This window comes from Strongylocentrotus purpuratus, unplaced genomic scaffold (genome assembly GCF_000002235.5).
Source record: "Strongylocentrotus purpuratus isolate Spur 01 unplaced genomic scaffold, Spur_5.0 spur5_scaffold_1, whole genome shotgun sequence".
NCBI lineage: Eukaryota > Metazoa > Echinodermata > Echinoidea > Camarodonta > Strongylocentrotidae > Strongylocentrotus > Strongylocentrotus purpuratus.
The window spans coordinates 17475655-17490330 of record NW_022145594.1 but is presented as its reverse complement, the minus strand read 5'-3'; the positions used below and the strand labels follow the sequence as shown (position 1 = coordinate 17490330).

At 39.9% G+C, this 14676-nt stretch overlaps 2 protein-coding genes across 2 annotated transcripts; both read left to right on the top strand.

Moving 5' to 3' along the window:
* The first annotated feature begins 151 nt into the window (after positions 1 to 151).
* LOC115920951 lies at positions 152 to 6330 on the top strand. Its single transcript, XM_030977753.1, has 4 exons — positions 152 to 900; positions 3544 to 3625; positions 4016 to 4074; positions 5170 to 6330. The coding sequence occupies exons 1-4, from the start codon at positions 528 to 530 to the stop codon at positions 5430 to 5432; spliced, it is 777 nt and encodes a 258-aa protein (XP_030833613.1). The 5' UTR covers positions 152 to 527; the 3' UTR covers positions 5433 to 6330.
* A 552-nt stretch (positions 6331 to 6882) lies between these two features.
* LOC582422 (cytochrome P450 2U1) lies at positions 6883 to 12737 on the top strand. The gene is made up of 3 exons (XM_782373.5): positions 6883 to 7368; positions 10341 to 11360; positions 11843 to 12737. Exons 1-3 carry the CDS (start codon positions 7002 to 7004, stop codon positions 12025 to 12027), a joined length of 1572 nt encoding a protein of 523 aa, XP_787466.2. The 5' UTR covers positions 6883 to 7001; the 3' UTR covers positions 12028 to 12737.
* The last annotated feature ends 1939 nt before the right edge of the window (positions 12738 to 14676 follow it).

Below are 14676 nucleotides of genomic sequence, written 5' to 3'. Positions count from 1 at the left end.
ACCAGTTTCTGATTCTCGTCCGTATTAAAGATTATCTATTATGTTCCTGTTCACTTGTGTTTTAACCGTGTACGATAGCTGATGTAGTATTTGTATGACCCCAATTTAAACATTAAAGTGTAGCCATAAATTATGTAAACACATTATCGCAATTTGAGCTCTTTTTGGAATCCGTTCAGCTTTGAAAGGAAATGAGAGAACGATTGACCTCTAACAAATTTCCATCATTTTCAATATTGACTCATTCATCTAAGTATGTACATGATTCGTCTGTTTGGAGCAAGACTATGACCCCTATTAAGATATGGGGGCGTTTCACCATTAAAGCCTTTTTTCATGACAAAAAAAATCAGCGACAAAGCTGCTGATAGCCAATCGGAAACAATGATTTCAGTAGCTTATAACAAAAACTGTCATTTATAACTGATGACAAGTTTTGTGAAACGCCCCCCCTGGTCGGTGATCTTTGGAACCAATTCGGATTGTACACAGAAGTGAAACCAAATTCGTGCCAATTTTCTTCTGGTATGATAATTCCCTCATTCGTGTATACAACACCAGACTGTGAGTGGTTCAAGATGGCTACTCCAAACTCTGAGACCGATGAGACAAGGATATCAGAACTACGCCGTGAGATCTTGTCCTACAGATTAACCGGTGTTTCACGGTTTGGTGACGGAAGTCGAGGAGCGAGTGACCCGGACAAACTTGACATTGGCCTGGTTGACCTCGGTGAGAGCGGGTCAAGCGTTGTGTCCGCTCTGAGGTGTGCGCTACACGGAGCCGCAGAGCACATGAACTATGACGATGACCCTGAGGTATTGTCGTCGTCGGGCGAACAGGAGGTCGAGTATCTGACGAACTCTGTATCTGTCGTTTCAAGAACAATATCGTGCAGGAGTATGTAGATTGATCATCTAGTATAATCGATATTTAATATTAACACTTTACTAACATTCTATTGAAATATTCATTTTAAGTTAAACATCAATGTTGAAACTGTATTTAATTTTAAAGGCCGTCTGTAGCCTAATAGTTCGGCAAGGGGATTAGAACACCCTGCAAGGTCACTTGACAGGTGTTTATCTCATTAAATCAGCTCTCAATACATAAGAAAAAGAAGATCATGGGGACCAACAGGCACCGATTAGGCAGTGTTTGCTGTATAAAGGGCGCAAGCAGGGGTGTCGATCCCGGGGGGGGGGGGGATATATCCCCCCCCCCCAATATTTCAGGTGGGGGGGGGGGGGATGGCATGTACAATCATCCCCCCAATAATTCACCAATAAAAAAAAAATGAAGAGAACAATTAATGATGAGAGCCCGATGAGAGTAGTTAATGATTATTACTCGCAAGATGACCATCAATATACACATTTTTCATAATACATACATATATAAATAGAAAACGAAGTAAATAATTAGACAACCGTATATGAAACGAGAATATCACATGACTTTTGGCCAGTTCAATCTGAAGTGATTTTTAAAGCTATTCGACTATGTGGGGTTGATGATGCGTTTATTTCATAATGCAAGTAAAGTAATAAAATATTGTATCATTGAAGAGAAAGACGGTTTTGTCCAAATGGCAGCATGTAGGAGACGAAACTTTCAGTTTGTTCCCTGATTCTGATTTTGTTTTCTTTGATTTTATCCATTTCTTTGTTTATATATATCGCTACATGTAAAACATTTGAAGAGCTATTTTCCGAAAGGAGCAAAATATTTAGATAGCAGATGGAGATAATGATAAAAATTTTCCTCTATTTACCTTGAACAAAATTATTAACCTAAATTACGAGAGAAATTATGAACACATGCATCTTTTAATAACAATTTTTCATAGAAACCTGAACAAAATCGGGTAAACAAAGAGTTCTTTCTTAAGTTACACACATGGATCTAGTGCCTCTCGAAAAGAAAGCAACAAAAAAGTGTTCCTTCCCCCCCCCCCCAAGCCCCTGAACGAAATATCCGACGACGTAATTTTCCAATTTCCAGAGCCCAATTTTTGTTTTGCTCATCTGACCGTGATTAAATGCCTTTAAACTCCTGAGCTTCCGGGGGCTCTGCCCCCTGTACCCCACCTAGGGCCCTAAGGCGGACGGTTGGATCCTCATCTGACGGTAAACCCTGAGCTTCTGTGGTCTCGGCCCCCAGGACCTCACGCCAAGTGTCCGGCCAGTTTCACAAATAAGATATCAAAATATATGCTCATCTGACCGTAATTTATTGCCCAAAACTCCTGAGCTTCCGGATCCTCCGCCCCTGGACCCCACACCAATTCGTGACCTGCCAGTGTCACAAATAAGGTATACAAAATGCTCATCTGGCGATAATTTAATGTATAAAACCTTCGAGTTTCTGGGGGCTCCGCACTCTGGACCCAACACCAATTTGTGTCTTGCCAGTGTCACAAATAAGGTATCAAAATATGCTCATCTGACCGTAATGTATTGCCCAAAACCCCTAAGCTTCCGGGGGCTCCGCCCCTGGACCGCACACCAATTCTTGACCTGCCAGTGTCACAATTAAATAAGGTATAAAAATATGCTCATCTGTCGATAATATAATGTGTAAAACCTCTGAGCTTCTGGGGGCTCGATCCGCACCCTGGACCCAACACCAATTTGTGTCTTGCCAGTGTTACAAATAAGATATCAAAATATGCTCATCTGACCGCAATTGCCCAAAACCCCTGAGCTTCCGGGGCTCCGCCCCTGGACTCCATGCCAATTCGTGACCTGCCAGTGTCACAAATAAGGTATAAAAATATGATCATCTGACGATTATTTAATGTATAAAACCCCTGAGCTTCTGGGGGCTACGCCCCTGGACCCAACACCAATTCTTGCCAGTGTCACAAATAAGGTATCAAAATATGCTCATCTGATCGTAATGTATTGCCCAAAACCCTGAGCTTCCGGGGCTCCGCCCCTGGACCCCATGCCAATTCGTGACCTGCCAGTGTCACAAATTAGGTATAAAAATATGATCATCTGACCGTAATTTATTGCCCAAAAACCCTGAGCTTCCGGGGGCTCCACTCCCTGGACCCCCCGAGAAACATTCAGCGGAGCCGCGCCTGCTTCTACCTCTTGGTTGCTTTGATCCATTGCCGAAAATATTTTGGCATCTATCATCCCCCCAACCACGGATACAAATCGACACCGTTGGGCGCAAGTAGCTATAAGTAGTGACGTGGGGCTTTAAGTGACACACTAGCGGATCCAAGCTTAATATTTGAGAAGGGGCGGGGCACAGGTGAACATATTCGCGAATAAGCAAAATCGTTTTCATAGCACAGGTGTGTATATCATATTAAAGGCCCCCTCCCCACCCCCGCTATCCGCCACTTCGTAAACTTAAAGGGTAGGCCTTTCGGTTTCCGATGAACCTCACAGCGAATTCTTTTCTACATGGAATTTACTCAATACTATAATATTTTCTTTTAAGTCATTTCATCTGCCAGAATTTCCAGCGTTTTGCTAATAATTAGTCATCTAGTATCATGATACAACCAACGTTTTGAATTCACAGATAATGTCATCTCAAAGGACTATCTCTTGGACATTTTACAAGGACTTGCTGAGAGGGTTGGAGCCTGTCTTCTCTTAGTGCGGTTAGTTATGTCCTTTAATTTGCTGAATCTGTACAGTAATAGATCTTCATACTACCAACAACCAAACAAACAATCAGAACAAAAATGATCAGTAAGGAAGTTCATAGTTTTATCTTTCCATTCTTTATTTTGTAAAAGATTTGTAAAAATATAATCAATTTTATCGACTGTGTGGTTTAAAAAAGAAATAAACTTTACAAAAAGTAGAAAGTGACTGCATGACATGTGTATAAATAAATAAACTCATTATTCAAAAAAGTAAAACAATTTCGTTTTAGTAGAACAAAATTATACTTAAATAAACGAACATAAATCCATATATTATATCAACACTTCCGAAAAATGGTCACTTACATTAATTTAATGGTATCCTTTTGCCTATTATGACAGTGCTTCGCTTGTTCCATATTTCACGTCTGATGTGATCACACTGACTACACGCTTAACAGGTAAGCATAATTTTAAGATGCACGTTTATATTTTAAACCCAGAGACAGATCGTGGGGCGGGGCCTTACAGCGTCGCCCCTACCCCGCCCCACTTATACCGCCAGCGGGGAGAAGAACTGATTTTTATTTAGTATAACCCTGTGTGCAAAAATAGACCCCTCTGATCTTGTAGTTTAGACGCAGTGCCTAGGTTTGCTCGAAAATGTCTATACATTTTATGGGTTTTCTTGGCAGACGTCCCTTGAGTGTTTCGGGCAAGTGGGGATGAGTTGATGATGAGGAGGAGGATGATGATGATGATGATGATGATGATGATGATGATGATGTTTATGATGATGATGGTGATGTTGATGATGATGTTGATGATGATGATAATGACGTTGATGATGATGTTGATGATGATGATGTCGTTGTTGATGATGTTGATGATGATGATGTTGATGATGATGATGATGATGTTGATGATGATGCTGTTGATGCTGATGTAGAGGATGATAATGTTGATATTGATGATGATGTGATGATGTTGATGATGATGCTGTTGATGATGATAATGTTGATGATGCTGATGATGATGATGATGATGATGATGATAATGTTGATGTTGACGCATGATGATGTTGATGATGATGATGTTGACGATGTTCATGTTAATGATGATGATGATGACGTTGATGATGTTGATGATGTTGACGATGTTGATGTTGAAGATGATGTTGTTAATGATGATGTTGATGTTGATGATGATCATAATAATAATAAAAATAATATGTCTTGTTTACCCAGAGTAGCCTCATCAGTATTTATACCGTTCTCCTTAAGGACCCTGCAATCATAATTATTATTACCCGCACACAATGTATGCACATTCTCCACTCCCTGGGGAGCATTCCAGCCCGGCGTCATTTTTATATGCGCACATTGCTAATCTAAGCACATTAGCTTTCACATCCTACCGGGTACCCATTTAGGTGGAGATATTGATGATGTTGATGATGATGATGATGATGACGTTGATGATGACGTTGATGTTGATGTTGATGATGGTGATGACGTTGATGATGTTGAAAAAAACATTTTGCTTCTTCTTAACAGGACGTTCGCCAATCTCCATTATTCTTTGTGACACGGGAAAAAATGACATCGACAGGCTCAAAGAATATCTGAGAGGCAATGGCATCGATGATATTTATGAACTACCAGATCATAATATTCACCATGGTCCGAATATTATGCCTCGCATGTCAAGTGAGAAACAATTGGAACTCCTGGAGATGCTTCATCGATGCCTGGTCTATAATGAGGACCTAGCTACTGCAAGATTAACTGAGAAACTAGAGGTGGTATCTATTAGGTGATTTAAGTGCTCTGTTTATTTACATCGATAGGGTGGCCCCCACCAGAGATGCTGGTGCCCCTTCAATGGGTGCACCAACGCTTCTCAGCAGAAACCAATTTAACCCTTGGTAGAGAGAGGCAAATTTGCATAAGATTGGGGTCCTGCAGAATGATTTTATTGACGTAGTACGTCCTGGTATTCGAATCCCCAACCTCACGATTGCAAGTCAAGTGAATTCCACTGCTTCTCATCATGAACCCGTTATCGACATGGTCCTGGGTGAAGAGAGGCAGAAATACATGTTGATTACTATCGAGTCATACTAGTATCTTCTTGACGTCCTTGGAATCGAACCTCAGAACTTTGGAATCTTTACAGGTTCCTCCACTAAGGCGAGGACCACTGAAGATCGAGAATGTATTGTGATAATGGTGACTACCTCTTTCGGTAGCGCATGAGAGTCATAAGAGAAAATTCTATCCATACAATAATATTACAAGACACCCAAATACCAAAAGCTATACCATACGTAGACGGAATTTCAAAAATATTACAAGTGCATTTACGTTTGAAGTTGTTTTGTTCCACGTTTACATCAACAAACAATTTTTCTTTATATTTTTTTTTACACAAGCGTATATTATAATCGTAGATTACACACACAAAATAAAATTTCAAATCAAGTATAATGCACGGAAAATAGATTCGAAGTTTCGAAATATATAGATATGAAAGGCAAAGTAATCCATTGTAAAATTTGGGGAGCCTAAATAAAAAGCACGTAAGAATGTTTCGCCTGAATTTTCATTTTATTTGTATTACAATGGTAAAAATTATGCTAGTAACTATGCTGTCAACTACTATCATGACTATTACAAAGATAACGATTTTAAGGAAGGGGCACTTTCTCCCCTGGAGTCCCATGTGACATACAAATAAATTTGCTTTGTGTAAGCGCACATGAAACTGCATGAAACTCACCAGTTTGACTTCATGATTATTATGAATTATCATTAGTATTATTATTATTACCGAAGAGTGACGTAATACTGGCCAAGTTGCGGCAGGTTGCTGGTTCCAAACAATTTTGTGCTAAACAATGGTGTGGTTATCACACACCAGTCCCAAATGCTAATTAGACGCTGGCACTTCGGTACTCTAATTGCTTGGTTGTTATTAGGGACTTTTAGATTTGCACAACGACAACGTGGATTGCTATATAATCGACGTCCTTTCAATGCACTGCCTTGAATGGACGTCACACGTATCAGTCCACGCAAATCTAAAAGTCCCTATGTGACGCGAAGATCCGATATGCATGTACACCACTTTCCAAAAATAATGCATGTGAGAATTTTCATTTTATTCAGTTCAGACGTCTTCTTTATAGTCGCGAATATCATATGGATTGATTGTCCAAAAGCGGTCTAGTTTTGGAGACTACCATGTCTTCTGTAATAATATAATAATTACGTAAGTGCTGCGTGTGTACTGCGATATGATACTGTTAATGTTGAACGAATGCCCGACGACTGTCTTTCGTTGATAATACAACAATCTTGTCTTCCTGGAAAAGGATTTGTAAGGTATGGGATCTCTTCTAGACCTTGTGGACACATCGACAGCACTGATCGCCCTTCTTGTGTTTCTGCTCAGTCTCGTTGTAACGCATCGGTTCTACCAAAACGGCGATGACAGCAAATCGCTTCCCCCGCGAGGCCCGCGAGAGTGGCCGGTCATCGGCATCATCCCCAGCCTGGTCGGGGACGAGCCGTACAAGCTACTCGCTCGCATGTCGCCCCAGTACGGGCCGGTGTTCTTGACTCGTATCGGTATGATTTCGACCCTCATCATCAATGATTTTGACTCGATGAAAGAGGCTTTAGTGAGATCTGGAGACGACTTTGCCGATCGACCCAAGTTTGGGATGATGGAATATATAACAAAAGGAAAAGGTAGGCCGCTTCGAGCTCAGTTAATATCCAATGATGATCTATCCCCCAGCTGGGGGTAGTCTACTCAGATTTGGTTCAGACGGGGGTGTGCCGCTGTCAAAGCCTCAAAAGTCGAAACTTCTACCTATTTTGACGGGTCATATTGCTTTTTTTTGGGGGGGGGGGGGGATTTTTTTTATAGTAATGCCCATTTTTTTTTCTCGCAATTTTTGGATATTTTGAAAAACGGCCCGATCCATGTTTATTTTAGGGATATCTTTAGGACCCATGTTTAGGGAGTTTGTGAAAAAGTGACTCACTTAATACAGCTGCACCCACCCGAATATCTTAATATGTGAGTCCCCCCCCCCCCCCCCGACCGGATTAAAATACCATAATTATCAAACAATATACAATTCCCTGATTCTCAAATCTTCGCACCTCTGATCCACTGCTGGATATTGCATACCACGCTCATTCTTTTATAATAAAGCAAACCGTCTGTTCAACAACGGAACTTCCAACTTCTGTATATTATCAACTGAACAGTGAACCAATTGAACTTTTAAGCGTGTTTGCCAATCAGAAAATCATTCATTGCTTTCTAAATTCTCTTTGGTAATTCTGTCATCAGTTGAGCGTTATAAAGGGGTTAAATCTTCCGGCCAGCACCCCGGCTCCCTACTTCTGATGTAACCATCCTATAATGTTCATATTGTATTTTACATCATTATATATTCTTGCGTTTTATATATATTTGTATTTGATATATTTCATGTCTTTCGTTATTTTACGTTTACGAGACGTGCTTGTGAAGCAATCATTTTCTTTATATACATGTAGTGAACGTTATAGGGTCTATTATAATTATGGATTATTAATAAATATATAAATGACTGATAATATAACAAAATCATGACCTGTTCATATAAAACAATATTTTGTTCAAACTATACGGGCCTGTAGGCCTATACATTTACGTCTTTAACGGTGCACGGCCAAGCTTCCCTGGGGAAAAGATAATGGCGGACAATACAATCAACGTCAACGTAGTGCACTCGACCTTGCCACCCAATCCACTCGACACGGACAGTGTAGAGTTCAGTGACGGTCCATGGTTTCTGCCCGTAGTCTACGTTTGCAGTATGGTAATTTGAGGCTTTCCGCTGGACGTGCGGATTTGTTTTCTGTGTTAAAAAAGGACATGAATAAAGTAATAAACACGTATAGCAGTTTTCAAGCATATTTCTTACAATCTGATAGTGATAATCTGCTAGTGCCCTTTGGTAAGGCAATAATCCTCATTATACCAACTTAGAGCCGTCGGTCCCCTGGTTGCTACATGTACTATCATACAATGCTTTCTTAGCAGTCGTTTTTTCCCTTAACAAACCATCAAACCAGAGCATCACACCAGGAATGTTATCAGATACATGTGTTTCACAGGATATTCATGGCAATAATTTGCAAGTATCACCTGCGTATTCATTTCAACTTCAAAATATAAATATTTTTCATTTTCAAATTAAAAAACGGACAATGATTGTCAAGAAAATGCATCGACACCTCTTGTGATAAAACAAAAGTTATGTTATATTCCCGAGGCCGTTTGTGTATACGTAATCATGCGAGGGCTATTCTAAGGTATTATATTGAACCCAGGACCTCTGTCAATATTATGGAGGGAATGTACAAATAATTAATTATCGATCCGTTAATGATTGACAAATTAATAAATTATAGTATAACCAGTAAAATCGAATGAGGGAATGGGGAGGGGTTATAACCCCCCCCCCCACCCTTCGGTAGAACGGCGTAGACCCCATTACCACGCAAAAAAGTGAATAATGTACATTGTGCCCTTTTCTAGTATTGATGCCTCGTGTATTTCAAATTTGCATGAAAAAAGATAACACGAATGAACATTGTACCATACTACCATCTCATTTCTAATTCTAGTATGATTTTTCAGTTTTGTCTCCTCTAATCATTGTAAATAAATAAATAAAATACTTCAAGTTCAAGATAAAGAAATGGTTGTATGGGGCCAAAGTCAGTTAAAGGAATTAGTAACATTGTTCAGATGAGAGAAAATGGTCCTAAGGTAGTGACTTCAATACTGTACAATTACAGATAATCTGAAAGTTTGAGTGAAAACGGACCATTATTAATGGTAAAACTTGCGCAAAACTGATTTGATCGATTCCTTAATTCTCCCAACTATGTTATTATAATTTAATTACATTTTAGGTGAAAGTAAATCGTCACAAAGCAATGAATTGGCTCTATATACCATTCCAGACATTTCCAGTTTTGACCGATTTTTAAAAGCATGTCTTAAGTCTTATTTTCAAGGAAAAACGGTACGAAAAATTAAAAAAAGGTTAATGTTGGGAGAATTTACTTTTAATCACTGTTAGAGGGTGTTGCACAGTGACACCTTCAAAGAAAACAAAAAATATCTTTGTGGTTTGAAAATGTTCTGAGGATTTTTTTCATCAACCTTCAACAATGTTACCAAGTCTTAAGATCTGTCGGCTAAGTTGTGATTTTTTTAAATTAGAGCAACAAAACAAAATCCGTTCTCTAATAAGTCTCATAGTTTTTTGTTTTAAATGAGATATTGCTATTTCACGCATACGCTCCCTGAGCATTATCACAAGTAAATATCTTACAGGGAAAAAGAAAACCCAATCATCACCATGCAGTCTACTATATTAGCTATTACGCTATTAAGAGAAATGAAACACAATCTTGCTTCCTAATAATTATTTCGTGGCTACCGTATATATATATATATCCGTTTTTATTATGTGTTTTATTGTTTTGTTTTTAAAGGGAAGGAGCATGCAACCTTAAACGTGCCGCCCCCCCCCCCCACCCCTTCACTTATGAGTGAATACTACTGTGTTGTATACCGCCGCATGTGCCGTTTTAAATTCATTTAAATTCATTGACAGTTAAACAAATTCATGCTCCTTTTTTATCTCCAGGAATTATTTCAGCTCACGTGGGTGACAGCCAGCGAGAGAAGCGTCGCTTCGGACTTGCGGCCCTTCGAGAACTTGGCATGGGCAAATCGCGTCTTGTCGAGAACATCTCCGATGAAATTGAAACCCTGTGCGATGTTTTTATGCGTTACGAAGGCAAGCCTTTTAACCCTGCCCACGACATTACTGTCTCCGTTTCCAACATCATATCTTGGATTGTCTTTGGCAAGCGATTCAAGCACAATGATACTGCCTTTAAGCGTTTCCTTGAGATTATCCACGAAGGGATTGAGATCTGTGAGTCAACAGGTGCTGCAGGGTTCATACCCATGCTGCAGTACTTACCTTTACCAGTGTGGAAGAAACTGGCGGATAACGATCGGGAGTGGAAGGAATTCGACGCCGTCATGATCGCAGAGGCTTTGCAGAGGCCTGCCTCAGAAGAGCCGTGTTTCGTGCAGATGTACAACGAAGAGATGAAGAGGATGGAACAACGAGCCAAAGCAACTGCAGCAGGTTCAAAGGCATCCGATGGTACCGATGGCATCAGTGCCTCGGAAGAAACTGTGATTTTCAACGAAGAAGATATGCGTCAGACCCTTGGCGACCTGTTCGCAGCCGGAACAGACACAACCGCCACAACGCTCAAATGGGCCATCCTCTACCTCATTCTCTACCCGGACGTGCAATGCAAAATCCACAAAGAATTGGACAACGTCTTTGGACACAACAGAAAGCCGAGTCTCGAGGACCGCAAGTACATCCCGTACACGGAGGCAGTTCTCCTGGAAGTACAGAGGAAGGCAACGATTGTACCTCTTGGGGTGCCACATGCAGCAAGCTGGGACACCAAGCTCAATGGTCACCATATACCAGCGAAGACCTTGATCCTACCGAACATCTGGGCCGTCCACCATGATCCGAAGATCTGGAAGAACCCTAATGAGTTTCAACCTGAGAGGTTCTTGGATGATAAGGGAACTACCGTGCTGCAACGAGAAGAGCTGATCCCGTTTTGCATAGGTAAATACAATTGGAAAGCTATTTGTCACCTCCCCTGAACGTAATACCTAACAAAGACTTCCAACAAATTGCGTTATTTACCAGTTTCCATAAAGCTCGTCATAATTACAGAAGATAAGTCAATACGGAATCACAAACCGCCGCAAAAGGGCGCAGTAAAAAAAAAGTATATGTATGACCATTGTTGCGCACAGTTGCTATTCATTTACAAGTTTAAAATAAAATTATATCAATTGCAAATAAAATTCACGCTCATTGCTGCTCATTTAGGTTGACGCAAATTTAAAAAAAAAAACAGCTCAACAAAGCTGCACGTTTATCTTTACTTTGTATGAAGTAAGTGACAACTAAACTCATATTTTGGGGATACCCCGCTTAAAGGTTCAAAGTTTTACTTCATTTTAAAATATCTTCCATATTTGTGTAAAAACGTGTTTTTTTTTAATGAATTTTCAAACATTCACCCTCTCTTTTCTTTGAAGGCAGGAGAAAGTGTCTCGGTGAGCAACTCGCTAAGATGGAACTCTACTATTTCTTCACCCATCTCCTCCATCGCTTCGAATTTCGGATATCAGAGGGCGCCCTACCACCCAGCACTGTCGGCAAACCCGGTGCAACACGCAACCCCATGCCGTTCAGCGTGTGTGCGATTCCGCGCTTCTCATAACATTGTTCAATTTTTTTTTGTTCTTCTCAAACTGAATATCAACATTAAACACACATATATTTCATCGGATAAATTTGACAAGCGATCTTGTATTGTGATAATTACAAGTATGTTCCGAGTCTTCCGACACTTTCTACATGCATTCATCGGAATGTTTCCTTACAAATAAAGTCGATTGCTTAATACCTCCGCATTACCTTCAGTCATAATCGAGCCTAATTAGCTGACATGTCTGTTATTCAATGCAATGTTTGCAAAATGTTTTCTGAAAGGTGATTGATGGACAGGCTATTGAAGTTTCCATCAGTGGATTGTTGGAAAGTACTTGTGAACATGGGTTTATTTCAGCTATAAAGTTTAGGAAGAGCGCAATTTTATAATTTGCTCCAGTGCCATTGATTAGGAGAGTTTGGCCAGCCCGATTCAAATACTACTTTAATGGGAACGCATGGAATAAAAGAATATACGCCATGTTGTGACAAACTAAAACCAAGCTGACCAAACTCTGTGTTTAGATGGCACTTACATCGGGCGCCATTATCCTTTCATACGCCACTTTGGCTATCTTTGAAAAAAGATTGTTCAGTATCATATACATGTCAGTCAAACCTGTCTATAACGACCGCCCGAGGGAAACACAAAAAGTGGTCTTTGTAGACAGGTGGTCTCCAAAGCACGTTTGACTGTATGTTTAAGAGGTGCCTAATTGCGTCACACGCATACCATCAGGTTAACAAATTTACCTCAAATTGAACGCTCTGGGAAGCATGCAATTTCTTTTGTTTTTCTGAGTTAATGTTTTGTAAAATGAATATCGTGTAAATTTGAATCTATCATTCTAAAGGGTATCATGTTGATGTCTAAATTGTTTACAAAATGTACGGTAGAGTATAACAGTATTAACTATAAGTAATAACTAAGTCACTAAAGTAATAAACTGAGTCACTAAGTAAACCCCCCCCCCCCCCCCCCCCCCCCCCCACTCGGAGGTCGGAATGACCGCATTCGTGTTGCCAAAATGTCCGGTAAAGGGGTACTTTTCGTGAGACAAAGTCCGACCCGAGAATTGTAAAAAAAAAAAAAAAAAAAAAAGGGGGGGGGGGTGTATTTGACTTTTCACCCGGAGATTTCTTTAAATAGGGGGTGCTTTTCTTTTTTACTCTCATCTCCTTGGACTCCTGAGAAATTATTCCGAATTTAGGGGGGTACATTGAGCATTTTTCGTGATTTAGGGGGGTCTCCAAGGTAGGAAAAGCCCGCGAAAAGCCCGCGAAAGGGGGGTTCGGAAATGTTGGCAGTCCGCAGAGGGGGTGCTTTCAAAAAGAGGGTACGAGCATTATGCGTACCCTAAATAACACTGAGTTGGGGGGGGCGGGGTAATAACTAAGTCACTAAGTAATAACTAAGTCACCAAGTAATAAGTAAGTCACTAAAGTAATAACTAAGTCACTAAGTAATAACCAAGTCACTTAAGTAATAACTAAGTCAAAAGGTAATAACTAAGTCACGAAGTAATAACTAAGTAATAGCTTAGTAATAACTAAGTCCTTAAGTCGCACTACAAAATTAACAAACATCTATAAATAAAAAACGACCAAAGTAAATCTCAATTGTTTTTATTGACTAAAATAGCCCCGCAGACACAAAGCAAATCGGGAGAAATGTGGCAATGATTAGTGAACATTTTTAGAGCACGTCTGGCGTAAGAGAATGAGCGAGAAGCACGTGTATCCGCAAATTTTAGGAGAGATTCGGCAAGGTGGATCCATAATAAATACAAATATGCCCCTCACCTGTAAACAAATCTATTAATACACATAGATCTGCATGGTAGGCTATATCAAAACATGTCGTGGAATTTGTACCCTCCCCTTCCTTCAGACTAACGTTTATTCGCCCTTTTTTAATTCTAAATATTGTGATATTTTGGTTGTTAGTTGAAATGAGGGACTCCTGAATAATAACGCAACAAACCGTGACTTCCTGTCAGGCCGTATGGTTTATTCAGTCATATTCGAAGGGCCTCTGGCGCCCTCTTGCATTATAAACATTATAGTCTCAATTATATCACATAAACAGAATCTTGTTGCATCCTTCCCCTTTTTTTGAGTTTTGGCGAAAGATGTCAAAGACAATAAAGTGTGGAATTTTCTTATGCAAAATCAATGACTCAGTTTCTGTCTGCGAACAGAGTATAATGATGTTCATTAGTTCATCCATATGTGTTGTGGAACATTGACCAAAGACAAAATAGTATACCAAAACTGTTTACTAGAAATTGTTTATGTGACCTTTACAATGTAATAAAGTCAATAAATATGAAATATGAGAAAATATCCTCCTGGAGTATATCAATGATCCAGTCTATAAAGAGTTCAGTTTAAAATGTTGGTTAGGAGTCCAATAACATCTGTACTGGAGCATCATATAACTGCACCCCCATACAAACTAGGGGTTCAGGAGGTTCGCGCGACCCCCACACCCCCCCCCCCTTTTTGTGCTTAAAGGTAAAGACCAGTAATGGTCATGCGATTGCATTGTGAAAGAAACGTTGTGGAATCGATCAGAAAAGGTTGATCATCTAGCATCTAGCATTTGCAAGGTTCTGGAATCATCAAAATGATAAGAAATTTGGCCCATTCTTCGTAA

Bases quoted from the DNA above. Each gene is read 5' to 3' on its own strand.
- LOC582422 (XM_782373.5), top strand. From the start codon at position 7,002: ATGGGATCTCTTCTAGACCTTGTGGACACATCGACAGCACTGATCGCC. The intron at 7,369-10,340 runs GTAGGCCGCTTC...TTTTATCTCCAG, and splicing joins ATATATAACAAAAGGAAAAG to GAATTATTTCAGCTCACGTG. The intron at 11,361-11,842 runs GTAAATACAATT...TTTTCTTTGAAG, and splicing joins GCTGATCCCGTTTTGCATAG to GCAGGAGAAAGTGTCTCGGT.
- LOC115920951 (XM_030977753.1), top strand. From the start codon at position 528: ATGATAATTCCCTCATTCGTGTATACAACACCAGACTGTGAGTGGTTC. The intron at 901-3,543 runs GTATGTAGATTG...TTGAATTCACAG, and splicing joins AAGAACAATATCGTGCAGGA to ATAATGTCATCTCAAAGGAC. The intron at 3,626-4,015 runs GTTAGTTATGTC...CTATTATGACAG, and splicing joins GCCTGTCTTCTCTTAGTGCG to TGCTTCGCTTGTTCCATATT.